Source organism: Lentinula edodes (genome assembly GCF_021015755.1).
Source record: "Lentinula edodes strain Le(Bin) 0899 ss11 chromosome Unknown C8R40scaffold_69, whole genome shotgun sequence".
NCBI lineage: Eukaryota > Fungi > Basidiomycota > Agaricomycetes > Agaricales > Omphalotaceae > Lentinula > Lentinula edodes.
The window spans coordinates 74,316-88,149 of record NW_025764375.1 but is presented as its reverse complement, the minus strand read 5'-3'; the positions used below and the strand labels follow the sequence as shown (position 1 = coordinate 88,149).

The 13,834-nt window shown below is 43.8% G+C and overlaps 1 protein-coding gene across 1 annotated transcript; it reads right to left on the bottom strand.

Moving 5' to 3' along the window:
* Positions 1 to 1,771: 1,771 nt before the first annotated feature.
* Positions 1,772 to 3,437, bottom strand: C8R40DRAFT_1269144 (uncharacterized protein; the record flags this gene model as incomplete). Its single annotated transcript, XM_046234016.1, has 7 exons — positions 1,772 to 2,184; positions 2,254 to 2,445; positions 2,500 to 2,702; positions 2,752 to 2,824; positions 3,083 to 3,121; positions 3,209 to 3,220; positions 3,361 to 3,437. 7 exons carry the CDS (start codon positions 3,435 to 3,437, stop codon positions 1,926 to 1,928), a joined length of 855 nt encoding a protein of 284 aa, XP_046079590.1. The 3' UTR covers positions 1,772 to 1,925.
* Between the last annotated feature and the right edge of the window lie 10,397 nt (positions 3,438 to 13,834).

Below are 13,834 nucleotides of genomic sequence, written 5' to 3'. Positions count from 1 at the left end.
TTTGTCTTCCTCCAAGTCTCCTCTTCGATGGGATCAGCAGGGGGCGGTGCTATTGGGCGGGACCTTGAAGGGTAGGGGGTGGACGAGGGTGTGGTGGTGACGGTCTGAGTGCGGCTGTGGGACATTGTCAACTTAGAAGTTTTGGGAACTTAGGCCCTTAGCGGCAAAACTCTGGGCCTTTTATAGGGCAAAACTGCGCATGGACCAGCAAAAATTTTCCGTCGAATTGTACTCGGCTTACGGTGAACCAACAAAATGTTCCTGATGACTAAAGGGATAAATGCCAGTGCTAACGGGATATAGAATTTTCTCTCTGGTGACTAATAGTATTTCCCGATACTAACGGCTTTCGAGGACTCAAGCCTAAGAGGGGGATACTGTCAAGTCCATGCCTCGGGCCTCCATTCCGCCGCTTGGTACCCCGAAGATCCACCATTTATTGTAATCTCACTCTTATTGTTCTTTCTCGCTACACATACCCTTTCGTTCTAGTCCCTCCTTATTGTCTTTTACTTTACCCTGCAGGTACTACACGTATAGCTCCTAGTAGTTAGTCTAGCACTCCGTAGATATAAATACTGCCTGTACCAGTTTAATTATCAACTTAGATCTCCCTTCTCAACTTAGCCCTTCTCTAAGTCTTCAGGCTCAACACCTTGAAGTACGTTATACTTTACCTTAGGACTTAAACGTTCTTTGGTTTGCTCCGACTTGGCTGCTACTAAGCTCCTCCTTTCTATACTCTTGATCTCCAGGGACTAACGGCGTAACGGCGGTGTTGTTAATAACTTCACTACTGTCCCACTCGACCTTCCGCCCTTAGACACCTTGTGGCCCTGGCATGGTTACACGGTGTACATGATCTTAACAGAAACCTGATCCAAAAATTCAGATCAACTCAACAGTTTATAATGGTGGCCTCCTTGATGATCTGGCAGCAACTCATAACTGGATATTTGTTAAACTGCCCCAACCTGCAGAAATGGAGCGCCTGAATATGCTTCACTATACCACTGCTCATGCTCGCACCTTACTACTTGCTTATCAACACTGGGAAGAATTTCTTAATGATGCCCCTGACAATTTGGCTGATGTGGACCAGTAAATTGTTCATCAAGCATGGACAGGTCTTTCTGTGGATGGAAAATCCAAAAAATCACAAGGAGCTGATGTCAATTATGAGGCAGTTAGTTTATTGGATAAAATCATGTTTGATGAATCCAGTAGGGCAGGAGTTGCAGGTAGTCATCAATGGGGCTTAGATGTTGGACCACATGAGATGGGTTGGAATCCACAGTTTACTGGCCCTAATGTAACTGTAGGAAAGAGGAGAGAAGGAAATGATGATGAAGAAGTAGTGGTATGATTTTTCCTCATCATAACTACTAACATTGATAATTTACAGAAAGGGAAAGGATATAATCATGAAGCTGAAGAGGTGTAAAGAGAGAAAGTAAAGCTTACTGAACCATCACACCAACAGCAGAAGAGAAAAGCAAAAGACATCAATATGGTCAAGGCAGTCAAGATGAGGAAGAAGCAGTAGATATAAACATCCATTAATTGCATGTATAGGACAGCACAATTCCGAAACCTGATATGATTGTAGTTAGAACCATATCTACTGAGCTAGTGTATACCAACCATTGCTTGTGTTATGTGATGGTACAGTCAAACTCTTGGAGATAAGCACATCAAATCAACAATACAATATTATACATTGACCATAAGCTTGCTGTGTAAATCCAGGATAAGGACTTTCCATGTTTTTCCACCTCATCATCTGTTTTCACTGCTACAGTATGTGATCTAGAAACTGGGAACATTATGATGAAGTGTTTCAGAAAGAGTCCCTGCATTTATTGCAATGGCAACCCATAGTTTTTCTTCTCCACATTCTCCCCTTGTCCAGTAAATGCAACACACTAGTTTACCAAAATGACTCCCTTCAATGATTGCCAGGAGTGATTTGCAAGTATGTGCTGGGGGAACCATGGGCCTTTGAACAACTGCAAGTTCAAGTTGTTCAGTATGCCCTCCCTGCTTCTTGAGTGATACAATTCCATTATCAACATATACCCATTTAGCATAACCTTCATGCAAGGAATGAGTGGGATCAATGAAAACAAGTGATTTTTGGTTAAGTATCCAGTGTAGATCTTGAGGCTTGATTTTCTCCAGAGGCTGTTGATAGTTGAAAAAATATATACTCGGGTAATTTCCAAGACATGGATGTAAGAAATATTGATTCACCTGAACACCCCGAAAGGTATCAAGAGTAACATCCGAGGCAGCAGGAAATGGTGTGGTGAAGCAGGAACAACTTCTGGCCCAGGCTGTGGAATATATGGTACATCAAGTTGTGGTGGAAAATAATCTGGCCGGAGATTGTAAGATGTTTGATATAGACCCAATGGTTGGACTTCAGCTAATGTCCGCCAATGTCTAAAGTACATAGCTATATCAAAAATAACACTTCAAATGGAGAGATAGACTCACTCAAATTCCCGGATACCATCATATTCCACAGTCACCAGAGAATTAGTGCCATTGTATGTGTGGGCTAAAAGTTCAACCACAATCTTCAATCTACTGATACTCAAATTGCTTGGATTGACATGGTGGACATAACCATGATAAGCCTTGTATTTGCCCTTGATTATGCAGATATGCATACCAATCCATGGTGGTGATGCTGTGTTCTATAACAGGCTTAGTATTCATGAAATGATAGATAATGAATAAACTCACAGAAACAGAATATGACATTTTGAAGACCACTGTCTGACAAAGTGACAGTGCAATGGTACAGCCTAGCAAGCTACTGTGTATAGAAATAACAGTCAGCCTTGAGGATGAAGAACATGCAACAAGATCACCTTGGAGTATGATCACACGGGGGGGATTTAGTCAAAATTGAATGATGCAGTCATTGTTATTTAAGAATACAAAATATTTGAAACTAACTCAAAATTTGCAATTTAATTTTGAGTGGAGCCGGAACACATCCGGAACGCACCTGAACCCATGGAATGCAGGTGAACGCCAAGATCAAAAATGAATGCATATAAGGTGAACGCACCTGAAAGCATATGGACGCAACATCAATTCATCAAATTTGCTTTCATATATGGATTGCATTCAGAGTTTACATAAGTATTGTTAAATTTCAATCTTTTGACTGAAATGTAACTATTGTTCCACTAACATACTGTGCAGTCTATGCACACATTAACTACAGTACAATTGAAATAGTTAAAAATTGAACACTAAAATCATATTATTGTACATAATATAAATATATGAGCACACAAGCTTTAGAACCCGTGCCTATGCCACGGTGGCTCGCAAATCTCGCACCTCACTCCAGCCGGGTTCATAGCTTGTTGGGGGCAAGCCCCCAAGCCCCTATTTGTTGTCGCTTCACTTCTCCACATGATATACTTGTTATTTCACTCCTCACTCAAACAAATAATAGATATTGTGCTAGACATAGTGCTTGACATTTAACATTTGGTCATTTATTTTGAAAGAACCTCTGGGATAGGATGAATTGGAGATAGTATGAATCAGACCTCACAATATAATTTCTATGTTCTAAATCAGACATTGCTTAAGTAATCTATGCAGCCTCAAAAATTTGTATAATACAAAGCAACAAACAACTTGACCTTTGGATTAAATAGCTTTGACCCCTTGTCTTGTTGTAGAGCATATGAGTGCAGTCTGTGCAGATTTAAGGCTATTTTATTCACTAATTGTCATTGGGATTTGTTGATTGAGCATTTGCAAAAGCAAGACAGACTGGAAATTGATGTCTCTTCATTGTAAATGGCAGGTTCATCCAAATTTGAAATTATTAATGCTTGTAAGACCCGGGTCAGAATTGGTCTTGAGGGTGGGATTGGTATAAGGGATTTATGTTGTAGCATGCTAGGAGCAAGCTGGAGCTCGAAGGGAGCTACGGGAACTGCGACCGAGGACAGGGATGACCTAGTAATAGTTCTGATTGAGAGAAGTGACCCTTGAAGGGGTTCTTAGGAGGTCCTGGGAGGTCCCTAGGATGACAACTGGTGGAGACGGAGATAACCAGGAGCTAGGGGACGTTGGAATGTTGCAGAGTACAAACTGTAGTAGCTAGGAATGTCAACGTAGGATCGTTATAGCTAGTAGTTGATGTGAGCTTCAAACGTGAGAGCTCCGGATAGAGTGTAAGCCCAGGAAGGAGGTCCCGGGAAGTGGGAGTTAGCAGTGGAGGTGGTAATGGAGAAGCGGCATGTAGTTTGACATGAGGAGTAGCTTCAACATTACCTAAGTCAAGATCCCAGAGCTTGGGGAGGTTGACTCACCAAAATGATAGATGTTGGGGAGCTTGAAGACTTACTCAGATCACTTAGATGTGAAGTAAAAGCGTATATTGGATTGTGTAGACGATCATAGAGATGAGAGATAAAAGTAGAGAGATTGAGATAAAGAAACAGAGAGTAAAGAGAAATCCATATAGTTAGCAGGTACAAAGGGACAGGGACTGGACCTATGCAAAAGGGTGTGTGTTCAAAATATAAACAAGCTGCCATTTGGGGCACTATGGGACTGCTTAAATGGGTACAGAGAAGTAAACATTGAAATAGTATATAAACTGGACAATCGAGATTGATTATGAATGGGGATAGAGTGTTGTGTGTAATTGGGGAGGTCCCTAGTCTCTTAAGGTGGTGGTAACGCCAGTGGTCCGGGAGCTGCTGTGAGTATCAAAGGATGGGGTGGGGGTAGATGTGAGGGGTTAGTGTGAGGCTGAAAAGGAGGGTGGAGGTCGGGGGAGGCTGTTAAGAAGCTCAGGGGAAGTGGGAAGTCGGTCATGGCATGACAGTGTTATGCATGGTTTAAGTCCTGTGTCTTCTGCATTGTCACCTCCTGGTATTCTAATATCTAGAACCAGGGAAGTGCAGTGGATCAAACTTGCTCTGGTGACATTGGCATCTGGAAAAGCTGGGATTTTGGCTAAGATCTGGGAGCATCTAATAGTGCTTCCCAGCAATGAAAGCATCCCCAGCAGTCTGTCCAAATTTGCTCAGAGTACTTTTGCTGCTGGGTGCTAGCCAAAAATCTAGCTTTCGCAGATGTGGATCCCACTTACAGAGAATCAGCAATGGTGTTCCAACCTTCAGCCTCAAATGGGAGATGTAAAGCCCAGAGTCATTGTTGCTATTCAGATGCTTGACACTGGTTGGACACTGAAATTCTCCATCAGCATTCTCAACCATTACAGCTCTGTCAGAACTGTGATAGGTATGAGTATCTCCAGACATTGTGTTTAGGAATGCAAAATTGAGATTATCATTTCTGGGACAAAGAATGGTTCACTCCAGGAACCAACTGTTATTAGAATAATTGGGCAAAAAGATTACTTACATGGAAGCAGTTAGATGTCTCTAAAATAGTACAGAAAATGAGAGCTGCAAGGAAATTTATCTGAAGGGTATTCAACATGAAGGAAAGTGGCTGTGCCGCGCTGCTCTGCAGCAGATTTCTGAGTGCTTCATGCAGAGGATCCACAGCCACTTTGCAGCAATATTGCTTTGTCACCATTACCAATACTCTGTGTGTCTGATATGAGTGCCCCCAGGAAATTTAATATATAGGATATGAACACACAAAATGCGAACGTGAATGCAGAATGCACTGACGGAATGCAAAATTCTACCTACTGCCACACTTGATGCCCTTACAAACCTGGACCTTGATCATCAAAAGCATTTTCTCCTTTCCCCCAAATTCTGATTTCCACCAAAGCTTACTTCATTGCATCAAGAGGGTAAACACAATGATAGCAAATTGAGTGTTTACCTTCTCCCTTGTACTGTCTATTTACCTCTACAGTTTTCATCTCATATCTTTTAAATCATCAATCACTTCCACTTAAATTACTGATTGGATTAATTACTTTTCTTTTGCCAACCCATGGCCCAAAGATGAATTTTTTGTTGTACAAATTCAAGTATATATAAAAAAAGGAAGTAAGAGGGCAAGAAGACAACACAAAGCCAATTTCAATGTCCAAGGTCTACACTACTCCTCCCTTTCCTTTCCCTTCTCAAACCAGGCCTTCTTTGGCACTGGCTCCTTGTTTACCTCCTCTTCTTCCTCTCCCTCCTTCTCCACTTCTTCATCTCCTCCATTCTTCTCGACTCCTTCTTGATCTTCCTTCTCCCCTTCCTTGCTCTCTTGGATCACTCTGTGCCTGTTCCTCAATAATCTTGACAGCCCACCAATTGTTGGCCCACCAGTGCTCCCTCTCCCTACTCTCACCTCTATCATCAACCAGTTCAATTTCTTCGTTATTTGGCACTGGTAGGCATCACCCTGGGTTAGTGCATCCCACATTTGCCAATCGTTGGCAAGAGATTGGGCCGTCTTGCTTTCTAGAATGGCTAGGCGTTCACCAGATGGGTTGGAAGTTCCTTCCCACCTCTTGCCTACCTGCATCAGACAAGGGATCCATTTGGTGTGGCATCACTTGCAGGGTGCATATGTCACAAAGCAGCAGTGGTGGAGTGACTAAGCAGAGCAGGGAGGCAGAGCGACTGAGCAGAGTGGTAATGCGGAGCAACTAAGCAGAGCAGAGATGGACTGGTCCCAAGATAATGACAGAGGTATATTGAGTATCATAGTCATAGGTAATAATAAGTAACACATACCTGGTCCCAAGATAATGACAGAGAGGTCAAGAGAAGGGACAGGCTGTAGGGGGTTGGCTATTTATATATAATTCGATCTGTGAGAAATGATGATGTAATGCTGTACAGTTTAGGAACCAGGAAGGCGGCGGAAGCCAGTACAAGGAGAAGGGTAACAGGTGGATCAGTAATCAATGATGGGGGTCAGGTGGATCAGTAATCAATGATGGGGGTCAGGTGGATCAGTAATCAATGGGATTTGGTAGTGATGTAATTGTACAAGTAAAGGCATTGAAACAGTGAGAGAAGGAAAATGATAGGGGCTACGTACTTCATGACATTACCACCCTTCTTATGACCATTGCCCTTGATGGTCAAGCCTTTGCTGCTGTGGGGTGTTTCTTGTAGAAGGCTCAAATGATCTTTGGAGCACGTCTGAGGTTGGGCACTGGCTCCCAGGAATTATGCCCTGCATTGTAACCCTTCCACTTAACCAGGGTATTCCAACCTCTTCCACTGGACCCAACTATCTAGAATTTCCTCTACTTCATATTCCAGTTCATCTTCATCTTCTAGGTAGACCGGCTCTGGTGGTGTTGGTATTTCTCCATTGATGGTGTTACCTTTCCAGGGATAGAGTTTGTCAACATGAAAGATGGGGTGAATGTGGTTGAGGGAGATAGGCAGGTCAAGGTGGTAGTCCAGGGGTCCAATCTTTTCTAAGATTTGGTAAGGTCCAAGCTGCCAATCTCCTAGTTTCTCACTGGATAGTTAGAGGTTGATGTCCTCCACGCTGAGCCAGACAAATTTTCTGACTTGAAACTGGTGAGCTTTCCATTTCCCTTGTTTGTATCCCTCTTTTTGCTGCTTTTTCCCGAAGTGCAAGGCAGCCCCTGCATCCTGATGGGCTTCTCGGAGTATCCGTATGCAGTCATCTACAACTGGGATCCCACTGCGTTGTCCCACTGGGATGTTGAACAAGAGGAGATATCCATAGGTTAACCCGAATGGGGACATGCCTAGTGCAGAATGGGTTTGTGAACTGATTACAAACTCTGCCATGGGAAGGTGTTCCTGCCCAGTCTGCATTCAGTTTGACCATTAGACTGAGGACGATACTGTTGTGCCTCACCCCGAATCACAAAGCCCATAAACTCCATAACATAGTTCCCGACCTCCTCAGCCCCCTTCCCTGAACCCCTGAGAACACTCCCAATGTCCCGCAGACCTCGTTACTGCTAGAACAACCTCCACGATCCTTAGTTCCCTTCAATTCAACCAAACAACTCCACGACAGGGTCCTGGAACCCCGTACATGCACCCCTCATTCCGTCCTCATGTACTTAGAAACCCCATTCAGTGCTCGTTTCATACTATGTCCCTTTGTTAACTTCCCTATACGTATTTAAGCAGTCCCGTAGTGTTCAGAAGCCCAGCTTGGTATATTTTGAACACACACCCTTTGCATAGGTCTAGTCCCTGTCCCTTTGTACCTGCTACCTATACAGATTTCTCTTTACTCTTAGTTTCTCTCTACTCTTGTCCATTGTCTCTATGATCGTCTCGACAATCCAATATATGCTTTTACTTCATGTCTAAGCAATCTGAGTGAGTCTCCGAGCTCCCTCAAACAGTACTAAAGCTCCCCAACGCCTAAAGCCTTGGTGAGCTAACCTCCCCAAAACCTCCTCAAGCTTTGGGACCTCAATCTAGGTAACATCGAAGTTACCTCCTATGTCGAACTACGTATCGCTTCTCCTTTACAACCTCCCACACTCGAGGACGTCCACCCTCAAGCTCAGTCCCTGGGAACCTACCCTCCCAGGCATATACATTCTCAGGAGCATACACACTCAAGACCCCTTTCCACTACGACCTATTCGATCTTACGTTGACGTTCTAGCGGGTACAACTCCTACTACGCAACACTACTAGGTTCCATACTTCTACTTAACCTCCATATGCCTTAGGGACCTCCCTGGACCTTATAGGAACCCCTTCAAGGGTCATATCTCTACATCCCAGCCACTACTAGGTCATTCCTGTCCTCGGTCGCAGTTCCCGTAGCTCCCTTCGAGCTCCAGCCTGCTCCTAGCACGCTACAACATAAACTCTTTCATACCAAACCCTACGTTAAGACCTATTCTGACCCAGGTCTTACAGATACCCGGATGTAAGGTCTGATTTTATTCCCAGTCTAGCAAGTAGGGATTGCATGAGTTTAGCTGCAAACTGAGGCCTGCAGTCAGACTTGAAGTGGAGAGGGAGCCCATGAAGACGGAAGATTTCCCTGTAGTAGATGCCAGCAATGCCTTCCGCAGTGATGGAGCTAGTACATGGGAGGGCATGAATATGTTTCCCATAGAGATCCATGCAAACTAGGACTGTGTCGTATCCTTGGGAGTTAGGCAATTGTGTTATCAGGTCCACCCCTACCTCTTCCCATAGACCCAAAGGTATGTCTAATGGTATGGTTGAGTTACAGCTTGTGGGTGTTGCTGGATCTTTTTGCATGTGCATGTCTCACATCCCTCTATGTATTTCTCCACAAAGGAGCGCAGTGTTGGCCACCAGAAGTGGGTGTTAACTAGATCAAGTGTTCCATGGAGCCCAGGGTGTCCAGCTGTGGGATGGTCATGGCATTGATGTAGTACTTCTGTGCATAGGTCATCGTCTGCTGGTACATATACTCGTCCTTAGTAATAGACTAGACTGTTGTCCTCCTCCCATTCGGCGATCCCATTAGCCAAGCGCTGTAGTCCATGCTCTTTGACTGTTTTGAGACCTTCGAGTACCTGTGCTTCCTGCTGTGAGGCTTTCTGGATGCAATCCTCTAAGGGCTGCAATTTTGGTGAAATGGTTGGGCTTAAGGACCGTCTGCTGCTGATTATCCTCATTGTCTAGTGCCTGGTGGGCTGCCATATGAGAGAGAGCATCAGCCTGAGTGTTTGTTCTACCAGGGCGATGAATCATGTGGAAGTCAAATTGTGAAAGGTATAGAGCCCAGCAAGCTGGTCGGCGGGTAAGGTCTTGAGCTGTGCGCCAAAACTCAAGGTTGGAATGATCAGTGATGATGTCGAATGGGTGGGGTAGTCCCTTTAGAAAGTTCCTCCAGTCCTTCAATGCTTCTATGATGGCTAGCATTCCCTGGTCATACATCTCGTAGTTTTGTCCTGCTGGTTGCATAGAGGCTGATCTAAAGGCGACAGGATGCCATTGGCCATCATCTTGCTTCTGCATGAGGGCACTGCCAGTAGCAAAGCCTGATGCATCTACCTCGATTCAGGTTGGTCTGTCTGGAGTCCATAGGGCTAAGATGGGTGCAGAGATGAAGGCCTCTCGGAGGGTGTCAAATGCTTTCTGCTGGGTGTCTTTCCGAGTGAGGTCATTCAGGGGCCTGGCTATCCTCGCAAAGTTTCATATGAAGTGCCAATAGAAGTTAGCAAATCCAAGGAACCCTCGTAGCTCTCAAAGGTTAGGGGGGGCTGGCCAGTTGCAAACTGCAGCTACTTTTACCGGGTTCATTCACACCTCCCCTTCCAATATAATAAGGCCTAGGTATTCAATCTGTTGTTGTTTGAATTCACACTTCTCCGGTCATAGGTACAGGTCATGCTTCTCCAAGTGGGTTAGTACTTCATCAGGAAAACTGTCCCCTTGAAATAGACAACAATTAGGTGTTACATGCGAGAAAGTTCGATGAAAATGCTGAATGTACTCAAATATTATATAGTTGCAATATGTGTGAAAGTTTGAAAATTTGGCAGCCCAGTTTGAGATTTCAAAATCTTTCAAGAACATTTCAAATCTTTTCAAATATTCTTTGGGTATTTTGAGCAACTTGTCAGTCAGTTTCACTCATAATTCTAGTCCTTTTGCATGAGTGGCTGATATTTTGAGCATGATTCAATGTAACTTTCTTCATATTTCATGAAAACAAACATAATAGAGCATCAAAATAGAGCAGGAAGGACGTATTGATTGGCAGAGGAATATATACTCTATCTATATCTATCTATATATCATAGTGAAATTAACTGTGAATGGATTGGATACGTTGCTGAAGCGTAGGACTTCTCAAGTTGTTCCGGGGTTGGGGTGATTCCATTGAACGAGCAACAGGAGAAGAGTAGCGTGACAGAGGTGAAATATTTGAAGGTGGTGCATCATAATTGGTGGAATGTTGTTGGTCAAACTGAGGACAGAAGATGCTGTTTCGATCATACTGATGGAAGGTGTCCGAATCAGTAACCAAGGAGTAGCAGTTACTGTTGGCCCTATAACATGTCAGTACTTCAAAACCAAATTGAGTCGCAGTAGAAGCATACTTCTCGCAGGAATTTGGATCCCTTAATTGAGTGCCACTCTTCCACCGACATTCACATTCAAACTCGGCCCATTTCTTCATCATGATACGTGTTGAATCAAAATCTCCCTCTTTATCACCATAATTACCCACCCTTGTCGCCGGAAACTATACAAGTTTGACCCCATGAAAAGTCATCAAAGTGGCAGAAAACATAAGTGGGGAGGAGACCGTTCCAGAGAGGCAATGTGAGGAGGTAAACCATCATCCATCCTACATAACCAACCTTGCGCAAAGTGACAATGATGAGAAGACCCGGTAGACCAAGAATGATGTCCAACAAAAAATCAATCAGTTGAGGAAGATGTTATAAATGATGACACACCTCGGATTGAACTTTCGGGCCTCAGAGCTTGTAGTTCGGTCAGTAGAGGTCATCAAACAGAGGTATTTTTCTTCACCCTCTCCTTCAATCTTTATACAATCCCATGTTGATGTATTTTCTGACACGTCACTGTTGTTGTTGTCCTCTTGCTCCGATTCCGGCCCTGACGTCTTCTTAACACATCTGTGCTTCTTTGGTGGAGGATGTTCTTTCAATGTAAGTCAATGGTCACTGTCATTGGAGGTAGAATGAAAATCGAGCGATGACATTGAGAGGCAACGAGGAACCATTATTTTTGTTAAGTTCCGCGTTTTGAATATACTGCTGCTTACATAACCCAAACTCCGTTTGCTCTCTGTGGGCAGCAACAGTCATTGCATTTTACTATTACAGTCAACTCCCTCTTAACACATACCCCTCCGTGGACGTCCAGACCTATGGGTTATGGGAGAGTATGGGTTTATGGGGTAGTCACACTAAGTGACATACGTGACAATTTGCCTAATCGGGAGCTGTAACACCCCATACATGGGTTATCATGGGTTATGTTAGCTCAAAATTAGTGTAAATTGACCATTTTATTGGTTTTGTATTGATTTTATGCTAATTGTTTACTTACTGATCCTATTTTGGGAGTATCAAATGCAATGATAGCAATCAAGGTATGGGTTATGGGTAGAAATATAGGAATACCCCAAAAAGGTATGGATTATGGGGTATGGGAGAGTTATGGGTTATGCATGGCATTTCCCTGCAAACGAGGTCAGTAACCCAGAAAATGTATGGAGTATAAGGGAGTATGGGTTTATAGGGGTATGGGTTAAGAGGGAGTCAACTGTACTTGTACTTCTACAAAAATTGTAATTCTAAAAGGCTTGGCCGGCCCTGTCACTTCATATTTAACTGGTAGTCACCATAGTAAAATATGATTCCGGGCAACCTACATTAGTACTGATTACATGATTGCGGAGGAATTGTTCGACCTTTATCATTATGGCCAGTAGCCAAGTCAAAGCCACAATTCAGGAAAAAGAAGTTGTCCGCTATTTCATCCTCTATAGCTATAGCTAACTATGTGAGTTTTAGTACCAATTATGCTTATTATTCCTACATAGTTTGGAGATTCATCAAACAAATTCTAACTAAATCAAATTGCATGATATTTTGTAAATATCGGAATTTTTGAAAATGTAGTACTAGTTGACAAAACATTTCAAAATTTTCGAAACGATGTGCTTCATTACTGTCTTTACCCTTGAATACCTCAGGTTTGTTCATGCTTGATTTGGAGGACGAGTGTTCCTCCATGGCTGTGGCAAGGTTGGCTACTTGTTCAATGAGCTGAGTCATGAGCTCATCTGCAGAGGTAGTCTGAGCAGGGGTAGACATGATAGGAGTAGGCAATTGGGGCTGGGGAATTGGCAGGAAGGTTATATCATTCACAGTAAGTGGCTCTTGGATTGGGTTGGGAAGGGCGTTGGGGCAAGGTTGAGACTGGGAGTTGTACCAACTATTGTTGCTGTTGTGGGAGTGAGCTTGGTCTCTGGTATCAAGTGCATGTAGGAGCGTGGAGCAGTCTACTCTGGCAGCGGCTGTTTCAGAATCGGGCAGGACTGAGGAAGCCGTGGTGGCTACGGATCCTGCAAGGACAACCTTATTGGTAGGCTGTCAGTGCAGTAATGGATCTTGACCTAATGTCACAAAGCAGTAGCAGTGGAGTGACTAAGCAGAGCAACTGAGTAGAGTGGTAATGCGGAGCAACTAAGCAGAGCAGAGACGGACTGGTCCCAAGATAATGACTGAGGTATATTGAGTATTGTAGTCATAGGTAATAATAAGTAACACATACCTGGTCCCAAGATAATGACAGAGAGGTCAAGAGAAGGGACAGGCTGTGGGGGGTTGGCTATTTATATATAATTCGATCTGTGAGAAATGATGATGTAATGCTGTACAGTTTAGGAACAAGGAAGGTGGCGGAAGCCAGTAGAAGGAGAAGGGTAACAGGTGGGTTGGTAATCGATGATGGCGGTCAGGCAGTAATCAATGGGATTTGATAGTGATGTAATTGTACAAGTAAAGGTGTTGAAACAGTGAGAAAAGGAAAATGATAGCAGCTACGTACTTCATGACAGCATATTCATTGTGTTGTCACCATCATCATTGTTGTTCGGATCCTTGCCATCATCATTGTCATCCAGATCCTTGCTGACAGGCTGTAGAAGGGCAAGTTAGTGTCAGAAGCAGAAAAGGCGATAGATAACGTACCTTGGCCTTGTTCTTCACCACCTTCGGGACCTTCACTACTGGCCTCCTTGGAGAAACAGAGGTCTTGCTGGGCAAAGTCCCCAGCTGACTCCTGGCAGTAGCAGCTTCTGCCATCCTCCTCCTCTACTTCCTGCTGATGGGCCCCATTGACCCTATCATGGGCATCCTGCGCTGCCTTCCTTCTTGCTGCCTCAGCTC